Raw genomic sequence first — 21,459 nt, 5'->3', positions numbered from 1 at the left:
AAAATATTGCATTTAAAATTTGCTTCATTTTAACATTTTTGCAACATTAAAAAGTGTGTGTGATTTTTCTCCAGTACAGTAAATCAGTATTGTTCTTATTTCGACTACCACATATTCATAGATATATCTAGCTGCTGTGAACCGAAGTCAAGCCAGTCAGTAGTATGTTACCCTACAAACATAAACGGAGCCAAATCGTCCTGGTATTTTTAGTCATAGCAATTTAAGTGGTCAAAATGCAAAATTGTAGTTGCCATCCAAATCACCCAAAAACATTATGATACAGTGTCAGAAATTGTTTGCATCAGTTTTATAAGTTCATCTGTTTACTTCAGGTATCTGAAACTAAAAAAGAGATTTTATTTTTGATAAAAATGTACTCAAATATTTCATAACATTAGTATTTATTGCTTTATATGAATACTGTATTGAAAGCCCAAGCATTCAGTTTACACACAGAAATTTACAGTTATATACCGCGTCACAAAGGCAGTGAACACATTACATCCTACAAAATCTACTTTACAGAAATTTAAAAATTCTAAATATCAAAAGGTACAGCCAAAGAAACAGGTATAAATTTGGCAGCCAGTAATTTGACAGGAAAATTGCATCTTACATGACATTAGATATGTGAATTTGAAAATATTGAGTTTACAGTAATTATTGTGCTTTCTGTTGATCTGAAAAATATAACACTGGCTGTTGAAGAAGCATGTTCAAAAATATTTAATTCACTTCAAAATGTCATACAAATTATGGTGATTTCTATGCACCCCTAAAGCTTCAGTCATTTAGCTCCAGTACATTACTAAAGTAATATATTAATTCTTCCAGTACAGTGGTGTTTCATATCATTGACATATTATACTCTAGAATAATTTAGAAAGAAATGTGTAATATTCACAATGTTCAGAAAAGCAAGCAAAAAAGTTAAGGAAACTGCTCAGTTCTGAGACGTTCTCATGTCAGCTTTATAAGCATTCATTCTACAAAATAGTAAGCTCATGTTTGAATACAATTTCCAAGATAAAGCACATTTTCTCATAAATAATGAAGTCGTTTCAGGCACCTCAGAGGTATACAAAAGAATTTGTTTGAACAGATCTCTTGGAATGTGTTTAACCTGGTTTTTCAACAGACTCTAGATTTCCAGGGTTTCACAAGGGCCAAATTTTATTTGAGTTACTTAGAAGAGAAAGAAACTGTCTTCTGAAAGAGTGAACTCAGTCATGACCAATAGAAAAAGTATCCACTGTATTTATTCATCTCTTATAGAAACAGAAAAATATAACATTTCCCCCCTTAGAATAATATATATGTGTATATATGTATATATATATATATATATATATGTATGCATATATGACTTAAAGTTCCATTGTACAGTCAAACAATAAAATCTGGAAATCAGCATGAAACCCTAAAATTCACGTTAAAATGCTGAAACTATGACCAAAATATGAAAACTGCTAGAGCTGTCAGAAAAAGACAAGACAAAAAGCTTTTTTGTGTATGTATAAACTAAATAATCTCCAAAAGGTTTTCAAAATTATAATTACTTTCCAGTTAAAAAACTTTAATTCTAAAAAAAAAAAATCTATACACACAAACCACTGATTTGACCAAAACCAAAACAGTCAGCGGTAAGCAGGACCTATGGAACCAATATTCATAGTTCTTACATGTACAACTCTTTCAGGATTTATCCCACAAAATACTTTATATTACAACCTGCTTCTCTTGTAAAACTAAAGGTCCACTTTATTACATAAAAGTTTTATACAGTGTAAAACCAGAACTGTATGTAAAATACTGTCTCTAATTAGTCTTGTTCCATTGGTTCCTCTGTGACCTCTGTGGCTGCATCATCGTTTTCCATGGATGATTCTGAGAGAACCTCTCCAGTCTCACTAGAGCTGGGTTCTGCCAATTCCTCTGTTTCATGGCAATCAGAGCCACCACTGCCAGGGCCTGTGTTCTCACTACCTTCAGAATGGAAATCTTTCCCGGCTTGAGTCAGACCAGATTCCTCCATTTGATTATTTTCCTCAGAAGTCTCTTCATTCACAGTTAAGGCATCAGATTCTTTTTCTTGATTTTTTCTTTCAGGGATCATTTCTCTTGATGTCATAAAAGACTCTAAAAATAAGCAAATGTTGTTGTAGTTAAATTTTATTTTCAAAATACCTCCAATTTCATGAATTGTGATATTCTACAGTTCAAAATCATATTCCCTGAAATTGAGCAGCAACTACATAAATGTGGGATAAAAGCCCAACATCAGCATTATGTTACGTTCTTTATTTGAGGATCTCCTTACTCCACCCTTTTACAGATGGTTTCTAAATACCTTCTTCTTCCTCCTCTTCCTCCTCCTCTTCCTCCTCTTCTGTACAGTGTTGCCTGGAACAACCACTTTCTTTGTCTTTATCCTGAGATGAAGATGATGCATCTGTTTCTTCTACCAGAATGGAAGAAATTTCACTGGAAGATGTCTGACTGGCTGTCTCCCTGACTTCACTTTCTCGGTCAAACCGAAGTCTTTTTACCTCATGCCCCTCAGCGTCCACAGCATCTTCACCTGGATGTTTATTTTTCATCGGGCTCACTGAGGAGCTTTCTGATGCAGGTGTCGGAGAATGACTGTAAATGGTTTTTTTAAGTGTCATTAATAAAATAATTTTCTTCATCCTCTACATTCTCATTTTAAAGATCTAATTATTTTTTTTAAATTGTATTTCAGTGTCAAAGTTAAATTATACCACCTGGGCCAAGAGAACACGAGAAAATTTTCAAGGGAACCTAAACTGTTTAATGAATATTTACCATTTGGAACTAGTCAACAAGTTATATGACCTTTCTGGTTCAATTCTCCAGTAAGTTAAATGTTCTCCTATAATAAAACTACAAGTCTTCCATATGGGCATGCTCTTTAAATCCTCTCACTCATTCAGTCTTCTTTCCCTTAAATGATGTAGAAAATTTGATGAGATATAAATGTTTCATTTTATGATCTATATAATAAGAAATTATTCACAAAATTTCAACTCATTTACAAATATATTTTCTAGTAACTTTCAAAAAAAAATTAAAATACATCATGACCACCTTATTTTCTTAAGACCCCATTATAAGGAGGACCTCCCTAATTTAGCAGTTTTAGTCTTTTCTATGCCCATCTTCAGTATGTGCTAAAAGCTCCTATCACATTAAAACCTGTCCTATACCTCAAAACCTTAGTAAATTATAGATAGTAAACAATGAGTGCTGAAAATCACTAATGTTAATATTTTATAAACAGTTTTTGTTTTTAAATATAAATCTAAAACACACCTGTGACTTTTGTCCTCAGTTTGCTGTAAGTTTGACTCTTTGTCATCTGTGCTCTCAGGCAAGCCATTGGTTGTCATGGGGACTGACATAGAAACCTTTGGTCGATTAAGTGGCCTAGGTGTTCCTGGCCCATTGATATTAGCCCTGTGGTAAGACAAGTGAACATCATTTTCCCATTTTGCTGAAAGTCATCCCTTTCAAGGTCATTCTGACTTTCAGATCCACATTAACTAATTCTGTTTAGTATATTTTATTATCCTCTTAATGCCTAATTTTTAAAAAAGAATATCGAGCCTGCTACTCAAAACTAAAATATGTAAACTCTTTCTTTGGATATTAAAAATCAAGAGTCTTACCTTTCAGTATAAGTTGGTGAATTTCCAGGAAACATAACACCATTCATTCGATTTAAACTATTAGAATTGTTTTTCCTATGAGACAAAACAAACACTGTTATGGATGGTTTCATGTATTAGTTTTGACAAGAATCAAGAATTTACATCTTTTGTAAGATATCACTGTTGCAAAACCAAACAATAAGACCTCTGTGAGAAGTAACAATTGTGGGATTATCTTAATAACATGTATATTCTTGAAAAAATTCTGAAAAGAAATTCAGTTTTTGTCTATTAAATCAGAGATTTTTTTAACCTTAACACGTTAAACGCCCAGTCAGTCACTGGTGACTGACACTATACTTTCTGTCCAGAAGACAAAACAGGCTGGCGCTTAACGTGTTAAATCAACTTTTCTCAATGGGAGGCAATGTCCTCTTCACAATCCCTCTACCCCACACTGCATCCCGGAAGACACTGGACAGTGTCTGAAGACTCTTTTGGGGGAAAAGGGGATACTAGTGACAGCCAGGGAGTAGAGGCCAGGGGCACTGCTAAACTTCCTGTAATTTCCAAGATATCCACTCATTAACAAAACATTAATAGTGCCAAGGACTGTACCCTTAACCGGTATCTTAATTTGCTATATAAATCTGGAGAACTGGAAACAGTTTTCCATCATGAAGAGGAATGTAATCAAGTAGCCAAATTTCTAAAGATGCCCTGGAAAGGTATCTAGATAAGATCCCAGGGCCCTGAGTGCCATGACAATACATAAATCCAACAATGTGAAGATTATGGTAAATCACAAATCTCCTTAACCCAAACCCCTTCATTGCAAAAACACACAGGTAATATTATTGGTAATATTCAATTTTGGAAACTGGGTGATAGATTCACAGGTATTTATAAGTGTAATTATGTTTCATTATATATAAAATAAATGCAACTTTTTAAGACTAACATATTAGAAACAGAAAAGTCTCTCTACTTACTCTGAAGAAGGATATACACAGCTAACCACCATCACATTCTGCAAGCAAAAATTGGTGATTTAACGAGGAAAAGTAATACAGCGTAAGTTTAATCATTTGTTTTTAATTTCTCAAATTCATCCTGGTAGGTTAAGTTTCTATTTATTCTGATTTTACTAACAAAAATTTTAAAATAAAACTTACAAACAACAAAAGACCAAAATCTAATATCCTACTAATGCATTTATTTTTTTTTTACTCTACTTTAGTTACTTTGGAGCCCTAACATTATATATTTCATGTAATAAAGTAGAACCACCCTCTCCTTATTGTAGTTAGAATCACCCCCAAGATACTTAGACATTGAAGTTTTAGGCCAAGTATAAATGAATTTCCTTATAAAGCAGTACCAATCAAAGCCTGATGTATAGTATCATATACCACAAGAGATTAAAAACATTAACCTGGTAAGGCCTTTTGATCTACTGTAAATGACTAAGTAACAGTTTTGGATTCCAGCTCCCAGGGTAAATAAACTGAATTTGAATTATAATCTTAAAATGAACACTGGACTAGGATCAATCACCAAGTGAGGGGATTAGCCACCCACTGGTCCCATCTTGGTTTCCAGGGCTCCTTCACCTTCTTTACCCAAGTCAACTTCCTCAAACACCTTGCTGTCTTCGCTCATCATACTTTTCCCTCAGTCCGAAATGCCCTTTCCTTATTACTAATATCACCTCACTCACAGAAAACCTAGTGTTTTCTTCATTCTTCAAGCTGACCTTTACCTTTCTCAACATCTAATTTAATGCTTTGTATCAGTGATTTTCCAGAGTTGTGTACATCTCAATTCCAGAACTGAAATAAATGAATTCCATGGATTAACACGTTTGCAAAACACTCTATTAAACTTAAAATATCAATTACAGAACTTCATAGAACATTTAATATATTGATGTATACTATGAATATCCAGGAGAGAATCCTAAGTTGCTTTCCTAAACTTAATTGATCATAAGCCCTCCTCTGCCCCTCTATTAAATTCTCCGAAACTCTGACCACAATTCAGACAACAATTTGGGAAAAACTTCAAGTAGGTTGCGAAACTTATTTCAAGAAAAGGTGACTACAACAACTCTTACTCAATGCGTTTTTTCTTAAATCTATTATGCTATAGTTTAATATAATTTCAATTAACAAAATATATACCTTCTCTACTCCTCTGAGAAATTTGTCTGTTCCTGTATAATTTCTCCTTGGATCTGTTAGCAATTCACATAGCCGCTGAATAGTGAAAGGGATACTGTAAAAGAATATAATTTTATAGTTTGAGGTCCATTAATTATCAAGAAAATTAGAAACATTATCAGTCTCACTTTTTAAAGCTTTTATCTAGTCAAGCATGTGTTAAGCTACAAAAGAAAATGCTACAATAGCGGAATGAATGAGTCATTTAAAAACAGGCAAGACAATAGGCACACCTATCTTTTTATTTACAAAGAAAACAATTTTCCCTTCCTTGCCTTAAAAAGCAATACAGAATATCCAAAATTAACAGAAAGTTTAAAAACTGAAAAAAAAAAAACTGTTCCAACTCAAAATTTTTTCCTCAATCATTCTTTTGCACACAAAGATTTCTTTAAAGTCTTCAAAAAAACTATGTTTTGTTATCAGATAGAATAAGACAAATCACTCCAATGGAAAAGTACCAGAGGTATGGTTCTGCTTTATAATTATAACTAGAGGCCCGTTGCATGAATTCGTGCACAGTGGGGTCCCTTGGCCTGGCAGGCAATCGGGGCTGGCTGGCTGGGGGGAGGGACTGCGGGAGGTTGGCCGGCCACGGGAGATTGGCTGTGGGAGTGCACCTGATCACCAGGGGGCAGCTCCTGTGTTAAGCATCTGTCCCCCGGTGGTCAGTGCGCATTCTAGCTACTGGCCGGCTGTCTGGTCATAACAGTCGCTTAGGCTTTGATATATACAGGTACATCTTAAGTGTACTACATGATTTCAGAGTATAGCAATATACCTGAACCTTAGCCTCTCTTCTAGATCACTACTCTCCAAACCTTAAACACACACATCGTCACCACCACCACCTGTTACTTCCTCAGTAAATATCTCATAGTGACACTGTAATTAAAAGTCTATATATTAACCAAAAATAAACAAAAAAGCACCCGGTGTTAAGAATTTTAAAATCCTTGCCCTGCCTGGTTTGGCTCAGTGGATAGAGCCTCGGCCTGTGGTCTAAAGGGTCCCGGTTCAATTCCGGTCAAGGGCATGTACCTTGGTTGCAGGCACATCCCCAATAGGGGGTATGCAGGAGGCAGCTGATCGATGTCTCTCTCATCGATGTTTCTAACTCTCTAACCCTCTCCCTTCCTCTCTGTAAAAAATCAATAAAAGAACATGCTTTAAAAAAAAAAAGAAATTTAAAATCCTTAACTGGCAAATACTTACACAGATAATGTATTTCCATCAAGTAAATTTCTTTCACACATCAAAAGCTAATACTTTCTCTTAAATTAAGATGAGCTTTAAAAAATGAGTATATTTAAGCTTCCCATTTAACACATTTACACTAAATGTTTGGCTAATTTTCTCTAGGAAGGTTAAGTAAAACTGCAGCCAATTATGAACTATTTATGTTTGGGTGATTATCATTACCGCTTTCAGGAGGAAGATGCACATTACGTTGCATAGCAATGTCGGCAAAATTCATTTTCATTCACAGACACTTTCAGAAGCCTTTAAAGTCATTTTGTCGAATGCCCAAGAGATGGCACTAAATGTCAAACACTTCCCTTCCTCACTTGAACAGGATTATATATTCTCTACTTGTAAATAACAGAATCCGTTGGAAATTTTAACATTGTAATTTTGAACACTGCACTAAAAGGTGTTTTTACATACAGTTAATATTTTCAGAGAACCAATTGGCGGCAAAAGGTATAGACCTGTGCACAACAACATTGAAACTACCAACTATAAGACAAAACAGCTATCATCCAGAACCATGGGAAAGCTGGCCCAGTGGAAGTTCTACAACTGGAAGGAAAGAAAGAAGCACACTGAGACTGAGTAGGATGTGCAGAGGCGCCAAGAACAGAGATATGGAGTCGCGCGCCAGGCAGGCTGCAACTGGATGCGCGGTTTTTTTGAATCGGAAGGGGATACAAGTTCTCGAATCCACTGAGCTTGTTTGGGGCAGGATTCTGAGGTCCCAGACCCCTACGGGGAGAGGCGGGACTGTCTTGCAGCAGGTCGGAGAGCAAGGGTGGCTTTCTCGCAGAGCTGCTCACAGGCACTCGGGGACGTGGGGACGCGGAGACTCGAGGAGTCTTGGAGAAGCTGACGACAACCATTGTTGTTTGCTCCGCCCTGGTGATTCTCTGAGATCCCGCCCTACTCAATTTACATCCCCACCCAAGCTGTACCAGTGGCACAAAAGGAACCACCTGTGCTTTTGCAGCATAACCCAACAAACTGCAGATTTCAACTCCTCGCATCCATAAGGGACACACTCAAGAAGCAGAATCAGGTTCGGAGGAAGCCGGAGCCTGAGCTGGACCCGGCTGGGCCGGCGACATGGAACCGCTGTACCAGCAAAAGCACAGGCAGGCCCACCAGATCCAGTCTCACATGGGACGCCGGGAGACGGCAGACAAGCAGTCTGTGCACTTAGTAGAAAATGAAATCCAAGCAAGCATACCAGATATTCAGCCAGCAAGAACACCTGGAGATTTTGTCCAGCAAGGAGCCTCCCAACAAAAGACAGAATGCCAAACTTCGTGTTGACCAGTTAAAGTATGATGTCCAGCACCTGCAGACTGCTCTCAGAAACTTCCAGCATGGGTGATACGCAAGGGAGCAGCAGGAGAGACAGCGAGAGGAGCTTCTGTCTCGCACCTTCACCCCCAACGTGGGATGCGGCGCCCCCTGCGGGGCTGCGACGGCCCCTTCGAGGCTGCGTGAGGCTGCCACACCCCCTGCGAGGCTGCGACAGCCCCTGGGAAGCCGGCGGAACCGAGTGAGCCGCCCAGACAGCTTCGTCGACTGCCCACGAATCAGCTCACAGCCCCACGCACAACTATCACCCGAAGGGCGAGAGGGCGAGACCAGCTGTAGTGTTGCTTTCTCCTCACTTTTGGTAGCGAAATCCTCATTTTAAACATAAGAGGATACATTATTTTAAAAAGCCGTTACGTGGCTCCATACCCTTTCTGAGTAGAGCGTGAACAAGTCGTGAGAGACCTTACCGAGCACAGGGACACGTTGCGGATGGAAATAGCTACATTTTCCATGTGTATGACCTTTGACCCGGCGACAAAAAGCATACACCTATGGATGAGGACAGTGGGGGGGGGGGGGGGGGTAAGGGAAGAGGGTGGGGTGGGAACTGGGTGGAGGGGAGCTATGGGGGGAAAAAAGGGGAACAACTGTAATAATCTGAATAAAGATTTATTTAAAAAATATATTTTCAAATAAATAAAAGGGCCTATTATACGCTATAAAAACTTACTGGCCAAGCAGATAGACATGTAAATAATTACATTAATAAAAGGTAATAATAATATTAGGTACACAGTGCAATGAGGATAGAAAAAAATGCATGCCAGGGAAGTAAGCATGAACGTGGGAACATTTAATTCGAGGTAGGTCTTTGAAAGGAGGCATAAGAATAAACCAGATAAATCAAAATGAATGCTTGGTTTCTGTTACTCTCCCATTACACATAGCACACAAAATAGTTTATATTTTATCTCCTGAAAATATTAAGGCTTTCCCCAATAAAATTCACTAAATTAAGATACATGTGCCAAAAAAAAGGGAACAAAAAAGGACGCAACTCACTTTCAATGAAAAACATGAACCAGAATCCCTAAATTTGGGTAATGGGGGAAAGATGTTCATTAGAAAAGGCATACTATAAAATAACTTAGTAGAAAAATATTTTGGGTTATTTCAAAAATAATGCATTCAGTTTACTCTGTAATATATTACCTTTATTTTGCCCACATTGTAAGATGGAATTTTTTATAGTACTTAAGGAACTGAAAAAAACACATACGTTTAAAAAGGCCATGACTAGCCAGCATTTTTTTTAAAAATAAGAATGCCTACAAAATCCAACATACACACACACACACTGGCTAGGTGACTGGGGGACCTTGCCCAAGTTGAATTTACTTGTCTTAAATCATGATGTTCTTATATCAGGAAAACAGGGATTCTGAAAGCACACTTCTTACATGATATACATAAATCACTTAATAGTACCTGAAATATTTAATGAAGCGTTCAATAAATCTTAGTTCCTATTATCATCCTGGTCCCACCTACTATTTAACGGAGAATGTAGGAAGACACAAATGCTCCAAAAACCAACTACAGAGGCACAAAACCAAAGATATATCTGTTTTAAAAAATATTCCTTTTAATTCCAAGGAAATAAGGTTACACATTTTACATTAGTTATATATCTTAGTATGATTGTAATCTGTCCCTGTTTACTGAAAAATTGTAAATGGAAGATTATAAGAGAGGGTTTCGAGTGCCAGCAAAAGTTACTGGCGTGCCATGTTTGGCACGCGTGCCAGGGGTTGCCCACTCCTTACCTAGGGCAATGGAAACCAAGGAGAAAATAAACAAATGGGCTGACATCAAAATAAAAAGCTTCTGCACAACAAAAGAAACCATCAACAAAACAACAAGAAAGCCCACTGCATGGGAGAACATATTTGCCAATGTTATCTCCGATAAGGGTTTAATTTCCAACATTTACAGGGAACTCATACAACTTAAAAGGAAGATAAACAACCCAATCAAAAAAATGGGCAACAGACTAAATAGATACATTTCAAAAGAGGACATAAGGAAGGCCAAGAGACATATGAAAACATGCTCAAAGTCACTAATCATCTGAGCCCTGGCTGGTTTGACTCAGTGAAGAGAGCCTCAGCGTGTGAACCGAAGGGTCCCTGGTTCAATTCCAGTCAAAGGCACATGCCCAGGTTGAGGGTTCGATGTCCAGTGGGGGGCATGCGGGAGGCAGCCGATCAATGATTCTCTCTCCTCACTGATGTTTCTTTCTATCTCTCTCTCCCTCTCCCTTCCTCTTTGAAATAAAAAATATATTTTTTAAAAAGAGAGATGCAAATCAAAATAACAATGCGGGTACCATCTCAAACCTGTCAGAATGGCTATCATCAACAAATCAACAAATGACAAGTGCTGGTAAGGATGTGGAGAAAAAGGAACCCTCGTGCACTCCTGGTGGGAATGCAGACTGGTGCAGCCATTGTGGAGAACAGTATGAAGTTTCCTCAAAAAACTAAAAATGGAACTCCCATTTGACCCAGTGATCCTACTTCTAGGAATACATCCCAAGAAACTAGAAACACCAATCAGAAAGGATATATGCACCCCTATATTCATAGCAGCACAATTTACCATAGCTAAGATCTGGAAACAGCCCAAGGGCCCATCAGCAGATGAGTGGATTAAAAAACTGTGGTACATCTACACAATAGAATACTACACTGAGGTAAAAAAGAAGAAATTCTTACCACTTGCAACAGCATTATGCTAGGCGAAATAAGCCAGTCAGAGAAAGATAAATATCACATGATCTCACTCATTTATGGAATATAATGAACAACATAAACTGATGAACAAAAACAGATCCAGAGACAGAGAAGCATTGATCAGATGCTCAAACCTCAGAGGGAAGGTAGGGGAGGGTGGGGGTAAAGGGGAGAGATCAACCAAAGTACTTGTATGCATGCATACAAGCATAACCAATGGACACAGACACCACGAGTGTGAGGGCATAAGTGTGTGTGTGGGGGTGGGGGGGGGGAATAGGGGGCGGGATAAGGACACATAAGTAATACCTTAATCAATAAAGAAAAAAAGTGAAAAAAATGGCAGCAAATACATATCTATCAACAATTGAATATAAAAATAAAAATGAACAAGATATCTAATGAACAAAATAAACTGGTGAATAAAATAGAATCAGAGGTATGGATGCATGGAACAGACCGACAAATCTCAGAGGGAAGGGGGGAGGCAGGAACAGGAAGAAATTAACCATAGATCTTACCTATGGACATAGATAGTAGGGTGGTGAAGGCCTGGGGTGGGACAGGCACGGGTTAAAGAGGGGCAATGGGGGACATCTCTAATATTCTCCACAATGAAGATTAAACACAAAATAAAATAAAAATATTAAAAAAATAAATATGAATTTGACTTGAAGTCCAAGATAAACAAATTCAGATAATTAACTACCTCATCTCTATGTGTATAAGCAACTTTCTTCACAAAAAAGATAAATACAGCCCAGCCGGTGTGACTCAGTGGTTAAGCTTGACCCAGGAACCAAGAGGTCACGGTGTGATTCCCTGTTAGGACACATGTCTGGGTTTCAGGCTTGATCCCAGTAAGAGGGTATGCAGGAGGCAGCTGATAGATTATGTTTCTCTCTCATAGATATTTTTATATCTCTATCCCTCTCCAGTCCTCTCTCTCTCCAATCAATAAAAACATAATAAAAAAAAGATAAATACAAAATATAAGAAAGAGGCCAGTAGAGTAAAAGACTAAAGAGATAATCATTAAACCAGACATCTTATTTAAGAAAAAAGCTACAATAGCCAATTCACTTTTGTTTTGTGCTTTAGTTAATTTAGTTAACACTATTTAGGTGGAAACTAACTTAAATATCACAATTTTTAAAGGCTGAATGGGTTCAGTTTTGTTGCCTCTGAAGTCCCACAAAAGACAGAAATGCCACTCGTTTTCTGCAGTATTATCTTTAAAGTGCAAGCATATCACACTCGCGGTGCGCCAACCGCGAGTTTGACATGCTTGACATCAATAGGTTCTTTCTATACTCAGACTTTAACATGTGGATAAAATATACACATACATCAATATTCATATACATATACTAGAGGCCTGGTGCACGAATTCGTGCACAGGTGGGGTCCAGCTGGCCCACCCTGATCAGGGTCAATCGGGCCGGCCAGCCGGCCCCACCCCCTGGTTGAACTCCAGTCAAACTCCTGGTGGAGGGGACAATTTGCATATTACCCTTTTATTATATAGGAGGATTTTATATCTTAAACCAAACTGCAGAAATTTAGATTTATTGAAGATGTCATTGTGAAATGGTAAGTATAAAAAATAGTGGCTCAGTGGATAGAGTGTCAGTCTGTGGACTGAAGGGTCCCAGGTTTGATTCCGGTCAAGGGCACATGTCCAGGTTGCGGGCTCAATCCCCAGTAGGGGACTTGCAGGAGGCAGCCAATCAATGATTCTCTCTCACCATTGATGTTTCTATCTCTCTCTGAAATCAATAAGCATGTTATTTAAAAAAAAAAAAAAAAATTTAAGAAAATAAAGAAGCAGACTCTTTCAATAAGGATAAATAAACTAATATCTGTACTATTTCCCATCCCAAAATAAATCTGTAGCAAATGTCAATACTTTTAATCAAGTTAATCATCTTTTACAGAGCCTACAGTAGTAGGAATTATTTTACTTGCATCAAATAAAGTCGTCAAGAAAAAATTCATTAGATTTCTGCTAGTTCCTACCTTTCAATTTAAAAAATTTATTAGAGAGATCATCACCTCAGACCATATTACCACGAGACAACATTGGTTGTTTTTTTTGGGGAGGGGGGGTAGAGTAAGGAGGGAAGGTTACTAAATTATTCTGATTAGCAATTAGTTATGCTAATAGAATGCAAGGGAGTGAAGAAAAAGTAAATAAACACATTTTAACTACTAGAGTAAATATGTTCAACCAGCAATGACACAAATACATTTAAAAGTGCAAAAACTCTATTTTCCAAACTGACCAAGCAGCAGAAAATCCAGTAAGCACTAATAGGTCAGGGAAGTAAGAGAACAAAGTAACAAAGAAGGCTAGAATAATCTTAAATTGTAAAGCAAACAAAAATAAAATATGAAGTATGTTTTATATCTACAAGCCAGACCTAAGAGTATAAAAATCTCACATATGACTTTTAAAAGACGTGTAAAGAGGTTCTGAAGTGCAGAAACTTACAAGAAATGTCTGTGTTTGTGCGCACACATAAAACAATGTGAAACTTTTCAGGACTAAGCAAAATCTGATTAATCATGTATATTAAAATAACTTTAGAGAAGAAATTCAAAAGTTGGAAAGACTATCATGCCAGAAGATGATAAGCACCTCTCAGTTATGACTATGCCGTCCTTAGAGATGATGTAACAAACGTTTTTAGGTATCAGGTGGTTCTGTACTTTTTCCAGACCCCTCTTGTATAGCCACATTACATTTTAGTCAACTACCCCAAATAAGTAAAACTTCCTGCTTATTATTCACTAGAGGCCAGGTGCACGAATTCACGCACAGGTGGGGTCCAGCTAGCCCACCCCAATGGGGGCTGCAGGCGATTGGCAGCTGGCCCCGCCCCCAATCGTGTTTGCGGGGCTGATCAAGACCCGGATCAGGCTGGTTGGCTGCTGCAGTGCACATCATAGCCACCGGTCGTTCCGCCATTCTGGTCACTGGACTTTTATATATATACTAGAGGCCCGGTGCACAAAAATTTGTGCACTCAGGGGGAAAGGGGGTTCCTCAGCCCATCCTGTGCCCTCTCCCAGTCTGGGACCCCTCGGGAGATAATGACCTGCTGGCTTAGGCCTGCTCCCGCGTGGCAGAGGGCAGGCCCAATCCCTGGATGCAGCCCCTGGTCGGGCTCAGAGCAGGGCCGATTGGGGAGTTGGGGCGCCGCCCCGACACGCACAGAGCAGGGCCCATCAGGGGGGTTGGGGCTCCATACCCTGTCACACACAGAGCAGGGCCCAACAGGGGGTTGAGGAGCTCCCCCCTCTCACTCACAGAGTAGGGCCAATAGGGGAGTTGGGGCACCGCCCCCTGTCACACATGGAGCAGGGCCCATCAGGGGGGTTGGGGCTCCATACCCTGTCACCCACAGAGCAGGGCCCATCAGGGGATTGGGGAGCTCCCCCCTGTCAAACACAGAGCAGGGACCATCAGGGGGTTGAGGAGCTCCCCTCTGTCACTCACAGAGTAGGGCCGATAGGGGAGTTGGGGCACCGCCCCCTGTCACACACACAGCAGGGCGGATCAGGGGGTTGGGACGCCGCCCTCTATCACCCACAGAGCAGGGCCAATCAGGGGGTTGGGGCACCGCCACTGTCACACTCAGGGCAGGGCCGATGGGGAGGTTATGGTTTACCGTCACACACAGAGCAGGGCCCGTGGGGTGGGGGTGGGGGTGGTGGGGGGGGGGAGTTGGGGCGCCGCACCCTGTCACACACGGAGCAGGGCCCCGTGGGGGGGTGGGAGTTGGGGTGCCGCACCCTGTCACACACAGAGCAGGGCCCGTGGGGGGGGGGGGGGTTGGGGTGCCACCCCCTGTCACACACAAAGCAGGGCCGATCAGGGGGTTTGGGCGCTGCCCCCCGTCACGCTGATCCGGTGCCAGGAGGCATATTACCCTTTTACTATATAGGACAGAGGCCTGGGGGCCAGCTGGTTTGCCCTGAAGGGTGACCTGGATCAGGGTGGGGGTCCCCACTGGGGTGCCTGGCCAGTCTGGGTGAGGGGCTGAGGGCTTCTTTCAGGCTGGCGGTTGTTGATTGAAGCTCCCAACGGCTCCTTTTTTTTTTATTTTATTCTGGGCCAGCTTTAGCTCTGGCTCTAGCTCTGAGAGCAGGTATCTGGTTTGTTTCGGTTCTATAATCAAAACAATGTATAACTTCAGCTCTGAGATCCTGGCCTATATTTGTTAGAATGTTTCAAACTGCCAGCTCAGAGGCCGGCAGCGCAGGCGGGGAATGTTGGAGTCCTCCTTCACTGCAGCAAGGAAGCCTCATGTTCGCTTCCAGCTGCCTGCCTGCCAGCCGCCATCTTGGCTGACAGTTAATTTGCATAAGGATATGCTGATTAGCCAATGGGAAGGGTAGCGGTCGTACACCAATTACCATGTTTCTCTTTTATTAGTGTAGACTAGAGGCCCGGTGCACAAAAATTTGTGCACTCGAGGCGGGGGGCAGGGGGGAGGTCCCTCAGCCCGGCCTGTGCCCTCTCGCAGTCTGGGACCCCTCGGGGGATGACCACCTGCTGGTTTAGGCCCGCTCCCTGGGTGATTGGGCCTAAGCTGGCAGTCACACATCCCTCTGGCAGCCCAGGAGCCCTCAGGGGATGTCCACTTGCCAGCAGGGAGCAGGCGAGGCTCCCACCACCACCGCTGTACTGGCAGCCATCAGCCTGGCTTGCGGCTGAGCAGAGCTCCCCCATGTGGGAGCGCACTGACCACCAGAGGGCAGCTCCTGCATCGAGCGTCTGCCCCCTGGTGGTCAGTGTGTGTCACAGTGACCAGTCATTCCCAGTCTTTTTGCTGTTAGGGTCAGTTTGCATATTACCCTTTTACTATATAGGATAGAGGCCTGGTGCACGGGTGGGGGCTGGCTGGTTTGCCCTGAAGGGTGTCCTGGATCAGGCTGGGGGTCCCGCTGGGGTGCCTGGCCAGCCTGGATGAGGGGCTGATGGCTGTTTTCAGGCTGCCTGCACCCCCTTTAGGGTGGGGGTTCCCACTGGGGTGCCTGGCCAGCCTGGATGAGGGGCTGAGGGTTTTCAGGCTGGCCAAGCCCACCGGCGACTGAAGCTCCCAGCCTCTCCTTTTTTTTTTTTTTATTCTGGGATTTATTTCCCTGCTATAATTGAAACTTTGTTGCCACTCCAGCTCGGAGGCAACGGCCTGCTGAAAGCAGGTATCTGGGGTTTGTTTAGCTTCTATAATTGCAACTTTGTTGCTTAAAGTGGAGCTCAGAGCCGGGCCGCGGCAGGCGGGGAACCTTGGCTTCCTCCATCACTGAAGCAAGCAAGCCTCCTACTCGCTTCAGCTGCATGGCTGTCGGCCGCCATCTTTGTTGGTGGTTAATTTTCATATCTCGCTGATTAGCCAATGGGAAGCGTAGCGGAGGTATGGTTAATTTCAATCTTTGTCTATTATTAGATAGGATGAGACATGACAAAACTCAGATCATGCTAGTTATAGAAATGACCCAGAGTGGTATTTTTTTGTCAGTGAAGACAAAGGCAGCCTTAAGACCATCTACCTGCCCTTCCCTTTGGGAGAAAATTCAGCCTTAACTCAGATCCCATCCCCAACTGTCAACAGGACAATGTCCATATTGAGACTTCTTAAGAATGAGCCCTCCTAGTGCAGTGAGACCACACTATTGGACCAAAAGGTTCATCAATGAATCTTTTGAACTGATTTATGACCAAATAAGGGAACTGTAAATGTAAAAGGGGTTCTATGGAATATAACCTAACAGGGTGATCTGATCATCAATTCATCACTGGGCAGGTCATGGCTGGTAGTCACGCCCCAGGCATAAAACTTCTTTACTCAACAACTTATCTTTGCCTTAAACAAGCCCTGACCACTGTTTCTCTGCATGTGAAATAACACCTTTTGAAATGTCTCTTTACAGACCCCTTCTTCTGGAGAGCAAATGATTTATGCTGCAATTCAATCCCCAACTTGCTTTTTCTCACCTTCTCTAATCTTCCTTACTCCCCTCCTTAATTTCAAATGCATGAAAGAAACTGTAAAACTGTCATCTGCATTTGAGATCTTGCTTTCCAGCATGTGTCATCAGTTTGGCTCAAATAAACTCTTACCAAAAAAAACTTAATACTGTACATATTTTAAATATTTGTAAGCTGAAAATCAGTAACTATATCACAGAACTAAATCTAATGGATAGTCAGGCAACCAGATGCATCAAAACTTAAAGAAAAATCTAAAGAGCAAACCTTTAAAATAGTATTAAGTGCATACCCATTAAATCCAGTGACAATTTTCAGTATTCTTTCCTTCATTTCATCAAAGGGAATATATTCGACATTAGGGTTGGGTGGACCTCTTGGTTCAGGAGCTGAAGTTCTGAAATCATCCATCACTTTCTCCAGTTTGAAAGTAAAATAGCCTTTAAATTGGGACCACTGAATCCTGCAAGAAAAAAAATTAAAAAAACTGAATACCATGTAGCTTTACAATTCTTAAACACAAAGCACAAATACAGAATTTACCATCACTAATGCCACTAAAATGAAGATCTAATAAGTAGTAGAAGTAAAAATGTCTTTGTTCAGCAGTATGCTCCATGCCTAATCAATCTGGATCATAAGCTCCGACCTGGTTCCATCCATTTCTCCCAACTCTCGACCCAAATGAAATCTAATCCCTGATAAAAATTTTTTTAAAATGAACTACTTCTGGCTGAAAGCCAATTATGTGCTATACCCTATTCTTAGCATTTATAACACTATTTTGTTTACATTCTCTGCCACATAGCAAATCTAACCAGGAAGGTTTAACCGTCCCATTTAAAATACATTATTAGATATTGGCCCAAGTTCACATTTATAATGTCAAGTGTACGAGTCAAAGCGAAGCCATACCCTAAGCTATAATCCTATATAATAAAATCCTAGATGGCATTATGCCCTCTTGCGATGTCATCACACGATGGCCGCCCTCATGTTGTCACAGATGGCTGCTACAAGATGGCCGGCAGGGGACGGCAGTTGGCGGGACCAGGCCTGTAGGGGAGGGCAGTTAAGAGCAACCAGGCTGGCAGGGGAGGGTAGTTGGGGGCGATTAGGCCAGCAGGGGAGCAGTTAGGGGGTGATTAGGCTGGCAGGCAGAAGCAGTTAGGGGCAATCAGGCAGGCAGGCAGGTGAGCGGTTAGGAGCCAGTAGTCCCGGATTGTGAGAGGGATGTCTGACCACCAGATTAGGAATCGGGCCTAAACCAGCAATCAGACATCCCCCAAGGGGTCCCATATTGGAGAGAGTGCAGGTTGGGCTGAGGCACACCCCCAAACCCCGTGCACACATTTCATGCACCGGGCCTCTAGTGCTCATATAACCTAGTAAAGAATCCTACCTCACCCCCATTTGTTAACATAACAAAATGTCTCTGTGTTGATTTGGGGGCTATTGATGCAAAAATAGCAGTGGGTAAAAATGATGACACTTCACCACAAATCAAGGCAGCAGTACCAAACTGTACTATTAGTAGTCATCATCATCTTCACTACAATAATTTCACAGTAAACCTGTTTCACTGAAAGTTTAATAAACAAAAAATTACTAATTTTGTTAAATATTAACTTTTTAAAAATATAGTTTATTGATTTTTTTATAGAGAGGAAGGGAGAGGGATAGAGAGTTAGAAACATCAATGAGAGAGAAACATCAGTCAGCTGCCTCCTACACACCCCCTGCTGGGGATGTGCCCGCAAACAAGGTACATGCCCTTGACCAGAATCAAACCCGGGACCCCTCAGTCCGCAGGCCGACGCTCTATCCACTGAGCCAAACCGGTCAGCGCTAAATATCAACTTTTAATACACATCATTTTCGTTTTAATATTCTGTGTAACAAAATGAGAAGTACAAAGCACTTCTGCATAGCAAAATACTATGGACATCTCAAGAACAAACAACTGATTATTGTCCTTTTCTCAAAAATAAATGTTTATCACTTCAAGATAAACAACTCAAATATTTGTGGCCAATGATAAAACTAACACAAAAAATTAGTCTAAAAAATGTTTATTCGTCACTATGAACTTTGAAGGTTCCTGATACATTCATATGAGGTACTAGTATAGTCTAATTCAAAGAGACAGAGAGCAGAAAGGCATTTGCCAGGGGTTGGGAGACATCAATCAGTATTGATATAAAAGATATTGTGACATCAAAGATGAATAAACATTTTTCCAAAGATGGCCAATAAGCACATCGAAAGATGCTCAACACCACTAATCATTAGGGATATTAATCAAAACCACAGAGATAGAATTCCACCTATATTAGGTTGGCTGTTATTTAAAAAAGGGGAAAAAACCCCACAAGTATTGGCTGGCAAGGATGTTAAAAAGTTGGAACACTTGTGCACTGTTGAAGGGAATGAAAAATAGTGCAGCCTCTGTGTAAAACAGTATAGTAGTTCCTCGATCTGGCAATTTCATTCCTACGTAGATATCCAAAAGATCTGAAGGCAGGTACTCGAGCACATACATGTCCCCAATGGACACAGCAGTATTATTCACAATAACCAAAAGATGTAAACTACCCAAATGTCCCATGGCATGCGGGGGGGGGGGGGGGGGGGGGGGGGGGGGTGTGTGTCCTGGGTCTCACACAATTGGTCACTAGTGAATTAAGATTTCCACATACACATGTTTTTTCTTACCCCATCTTTCCATTAAGCACTTGCCAATCAACCTGTGACACCCTGCCCCAAACCCATGTGCCTATGTACAAACACATACATGCATGCACCGATTAATGGAAATAATCAGAGAAGAAGTGATGAGGCCCAGGTAAAGCAAACTGTGGGGAGCTTTAAAAACCCTATGAAAGCCCTAGCCACTTTTGCTCAGTGGACAGAGCATCGGCCTGAGGACTGAAGGGTCCCGAAATCGGGCACATGCCTAGGTTGCTGGCTCAATCCCCAGTAGGGGGTGTGCAGGAGGCAGCCAATCAATGATATTCTCTCATCACTGATGTTTCTATCTCTTTCTCCCTCTCCCTTCCTCTCTGAAATCAATATAAATATATATATATTTTTTTAAAAAACACAAAAAACCCCTATGATGTTAAATTATCAGTCAGAAATTCAGTAGCTCAACTGGAATAAATTATGAACACACTGTATTTTAAGTTTCAAATATCTAGTACAGTTACTCTAAATTAGATCCAAGAGATGCAATTTGAATTACACCATGGAAAAACACACCTTTATAATAAAAACAAAAAATGCTTTCCTGCCAATTATATAATTTGAGTACAAAAACAAGTCTTGAGCAAATCAACTGAAAATTTGATGACAAAAATAATTTTCTCAGAAATGTACTTATTTATTGGGTGAGTAGAAACCAGATAAGAACAACAAAAAAACCTTATTTTCAACATGAAAATAAATTTATTCTAAACAGTCAGGTGCTCAAGAAACATTTTCAACTTTAGAATCAATTCCTCCACATAAAAAAATTCCTCTCCAAAATACATACTCAGATTTTTGTTATTGTTGTTAATCCTCACCTGAGGATATTTTTCCATTGATTTTTTTTAGAGAGAGTGGAAGGGAGGGGGAGAGACAAGAGAGAGAGAAACCCCTCATGTAGCTGGGATAGAGCCTGCAATCTGGTATATGAGAAAACACAGATCTATTCAGTAAGATTACTACAAAATTTATTAGAGTTTAAAAATAAAAGATAGGTGTGTGTTTCCCTTTTCTGGTTATAGCAACCGTAGTCATTGTAAAAAAGTAGAATTTACAGAAAGAAACATAATAAAAATAGTCCATAACCTGCCTAGCAATCAAGTACATCTTCATGTATTTTTCACTAACCTTTATTCTATTCTTTTTACTTCTTAAATTTGGCATCCTAGTTTAATATTCCTTAGTTCCTCCACCTTATGCATGGGATAGTCTCTAAAGACTTTTAATTTGCATCACATATGGTTGCACCATTACTGAACAGCTACCATTAAAAAAAAAATCTAGGGAGTGACAGCCCCCTTGGTCTCTGCCCTGTAAGTTACAACTTGAACAGCCATAATTTAACAAAAGATTCCCTGCTCAACACACAAACATTTCTGAGAGATCCGTGCATTGAAACATCCAAAGATGGGAGAGTGGGAGGGTCCAAGGGAGGAGGGAAGAGAAAAAGCTGAAATGACGCCTTGGAAACAGCC

General features: G+C 40.6%; 1 protein-coding gene across 2 annotated transcripts in view; it reads right to left on the bottom strand.

Moving 5' to 3' along the window:
• Positions 1-387: 387 nt before the first annotated feature.
• The window catches only part of PPP4R2 (protein phosphatase 4 regulatory subunit 2), a 57,954-nt gene continuing 36,882 nt past the window's right edge, over positions 388-21,459 (bottom strand). The window contains exons 3-9 of one of the 2 annotated variants that reach the window (XM_070391036.1): positions 17,529-17,699; positions 5,858-5,951; positions 4,667-4,704; positions 3,693-3,767; positions 3,337-3,480; positions 2,354-2,646; positions 388-2,142 (exon numbers count right to left, since the gene is read on the bottom strand). In XM_070391036.1, coding sequence (XP_070247137.1) covers positions 1,826-2,142; positions 2,354-2,646; positions 3,337-3,480; positions 3,693-3,767; positions 4,667-4,704; positions 5,858-5,951; positions 17,529-17,699 — 1,132 coding nt within the window. In that variant the 3' untranslated portion in view covers positions 388-1,825. The remainder of the gene's footprint in view (positions 2,143-2,353; positions 2,647-3,336; positions 3,481-3,692; positions 3,768-4,666; positions 4,705-5,857; positions 5,952-17,528; positions 17,700-21,459) is intronic. The other variant, XM_070391037.1, reaches the window with a different exon arrangement.

The sequence above is a fragment of the Myotis yumanensis genome, unplaced genomic scaffold, assembly GCF_028538775.1.
Source record: "Myotis yumanensis isolate MYYU_CA2020_CCGP unplaced genomic scaffold, mMyoYum1.0.hap1 SCAF_14, whole genome shotgun sequence".
Lineage (NCBI taxonomy): Eukaryota > Metazoa > Chordata > Mammalia > Chiroptera > Vespertilionidae > Myotis > Myotis yumanensis.
This window is presented reverse-complemented; position numbering and strand designations above follow the sequence as displayed.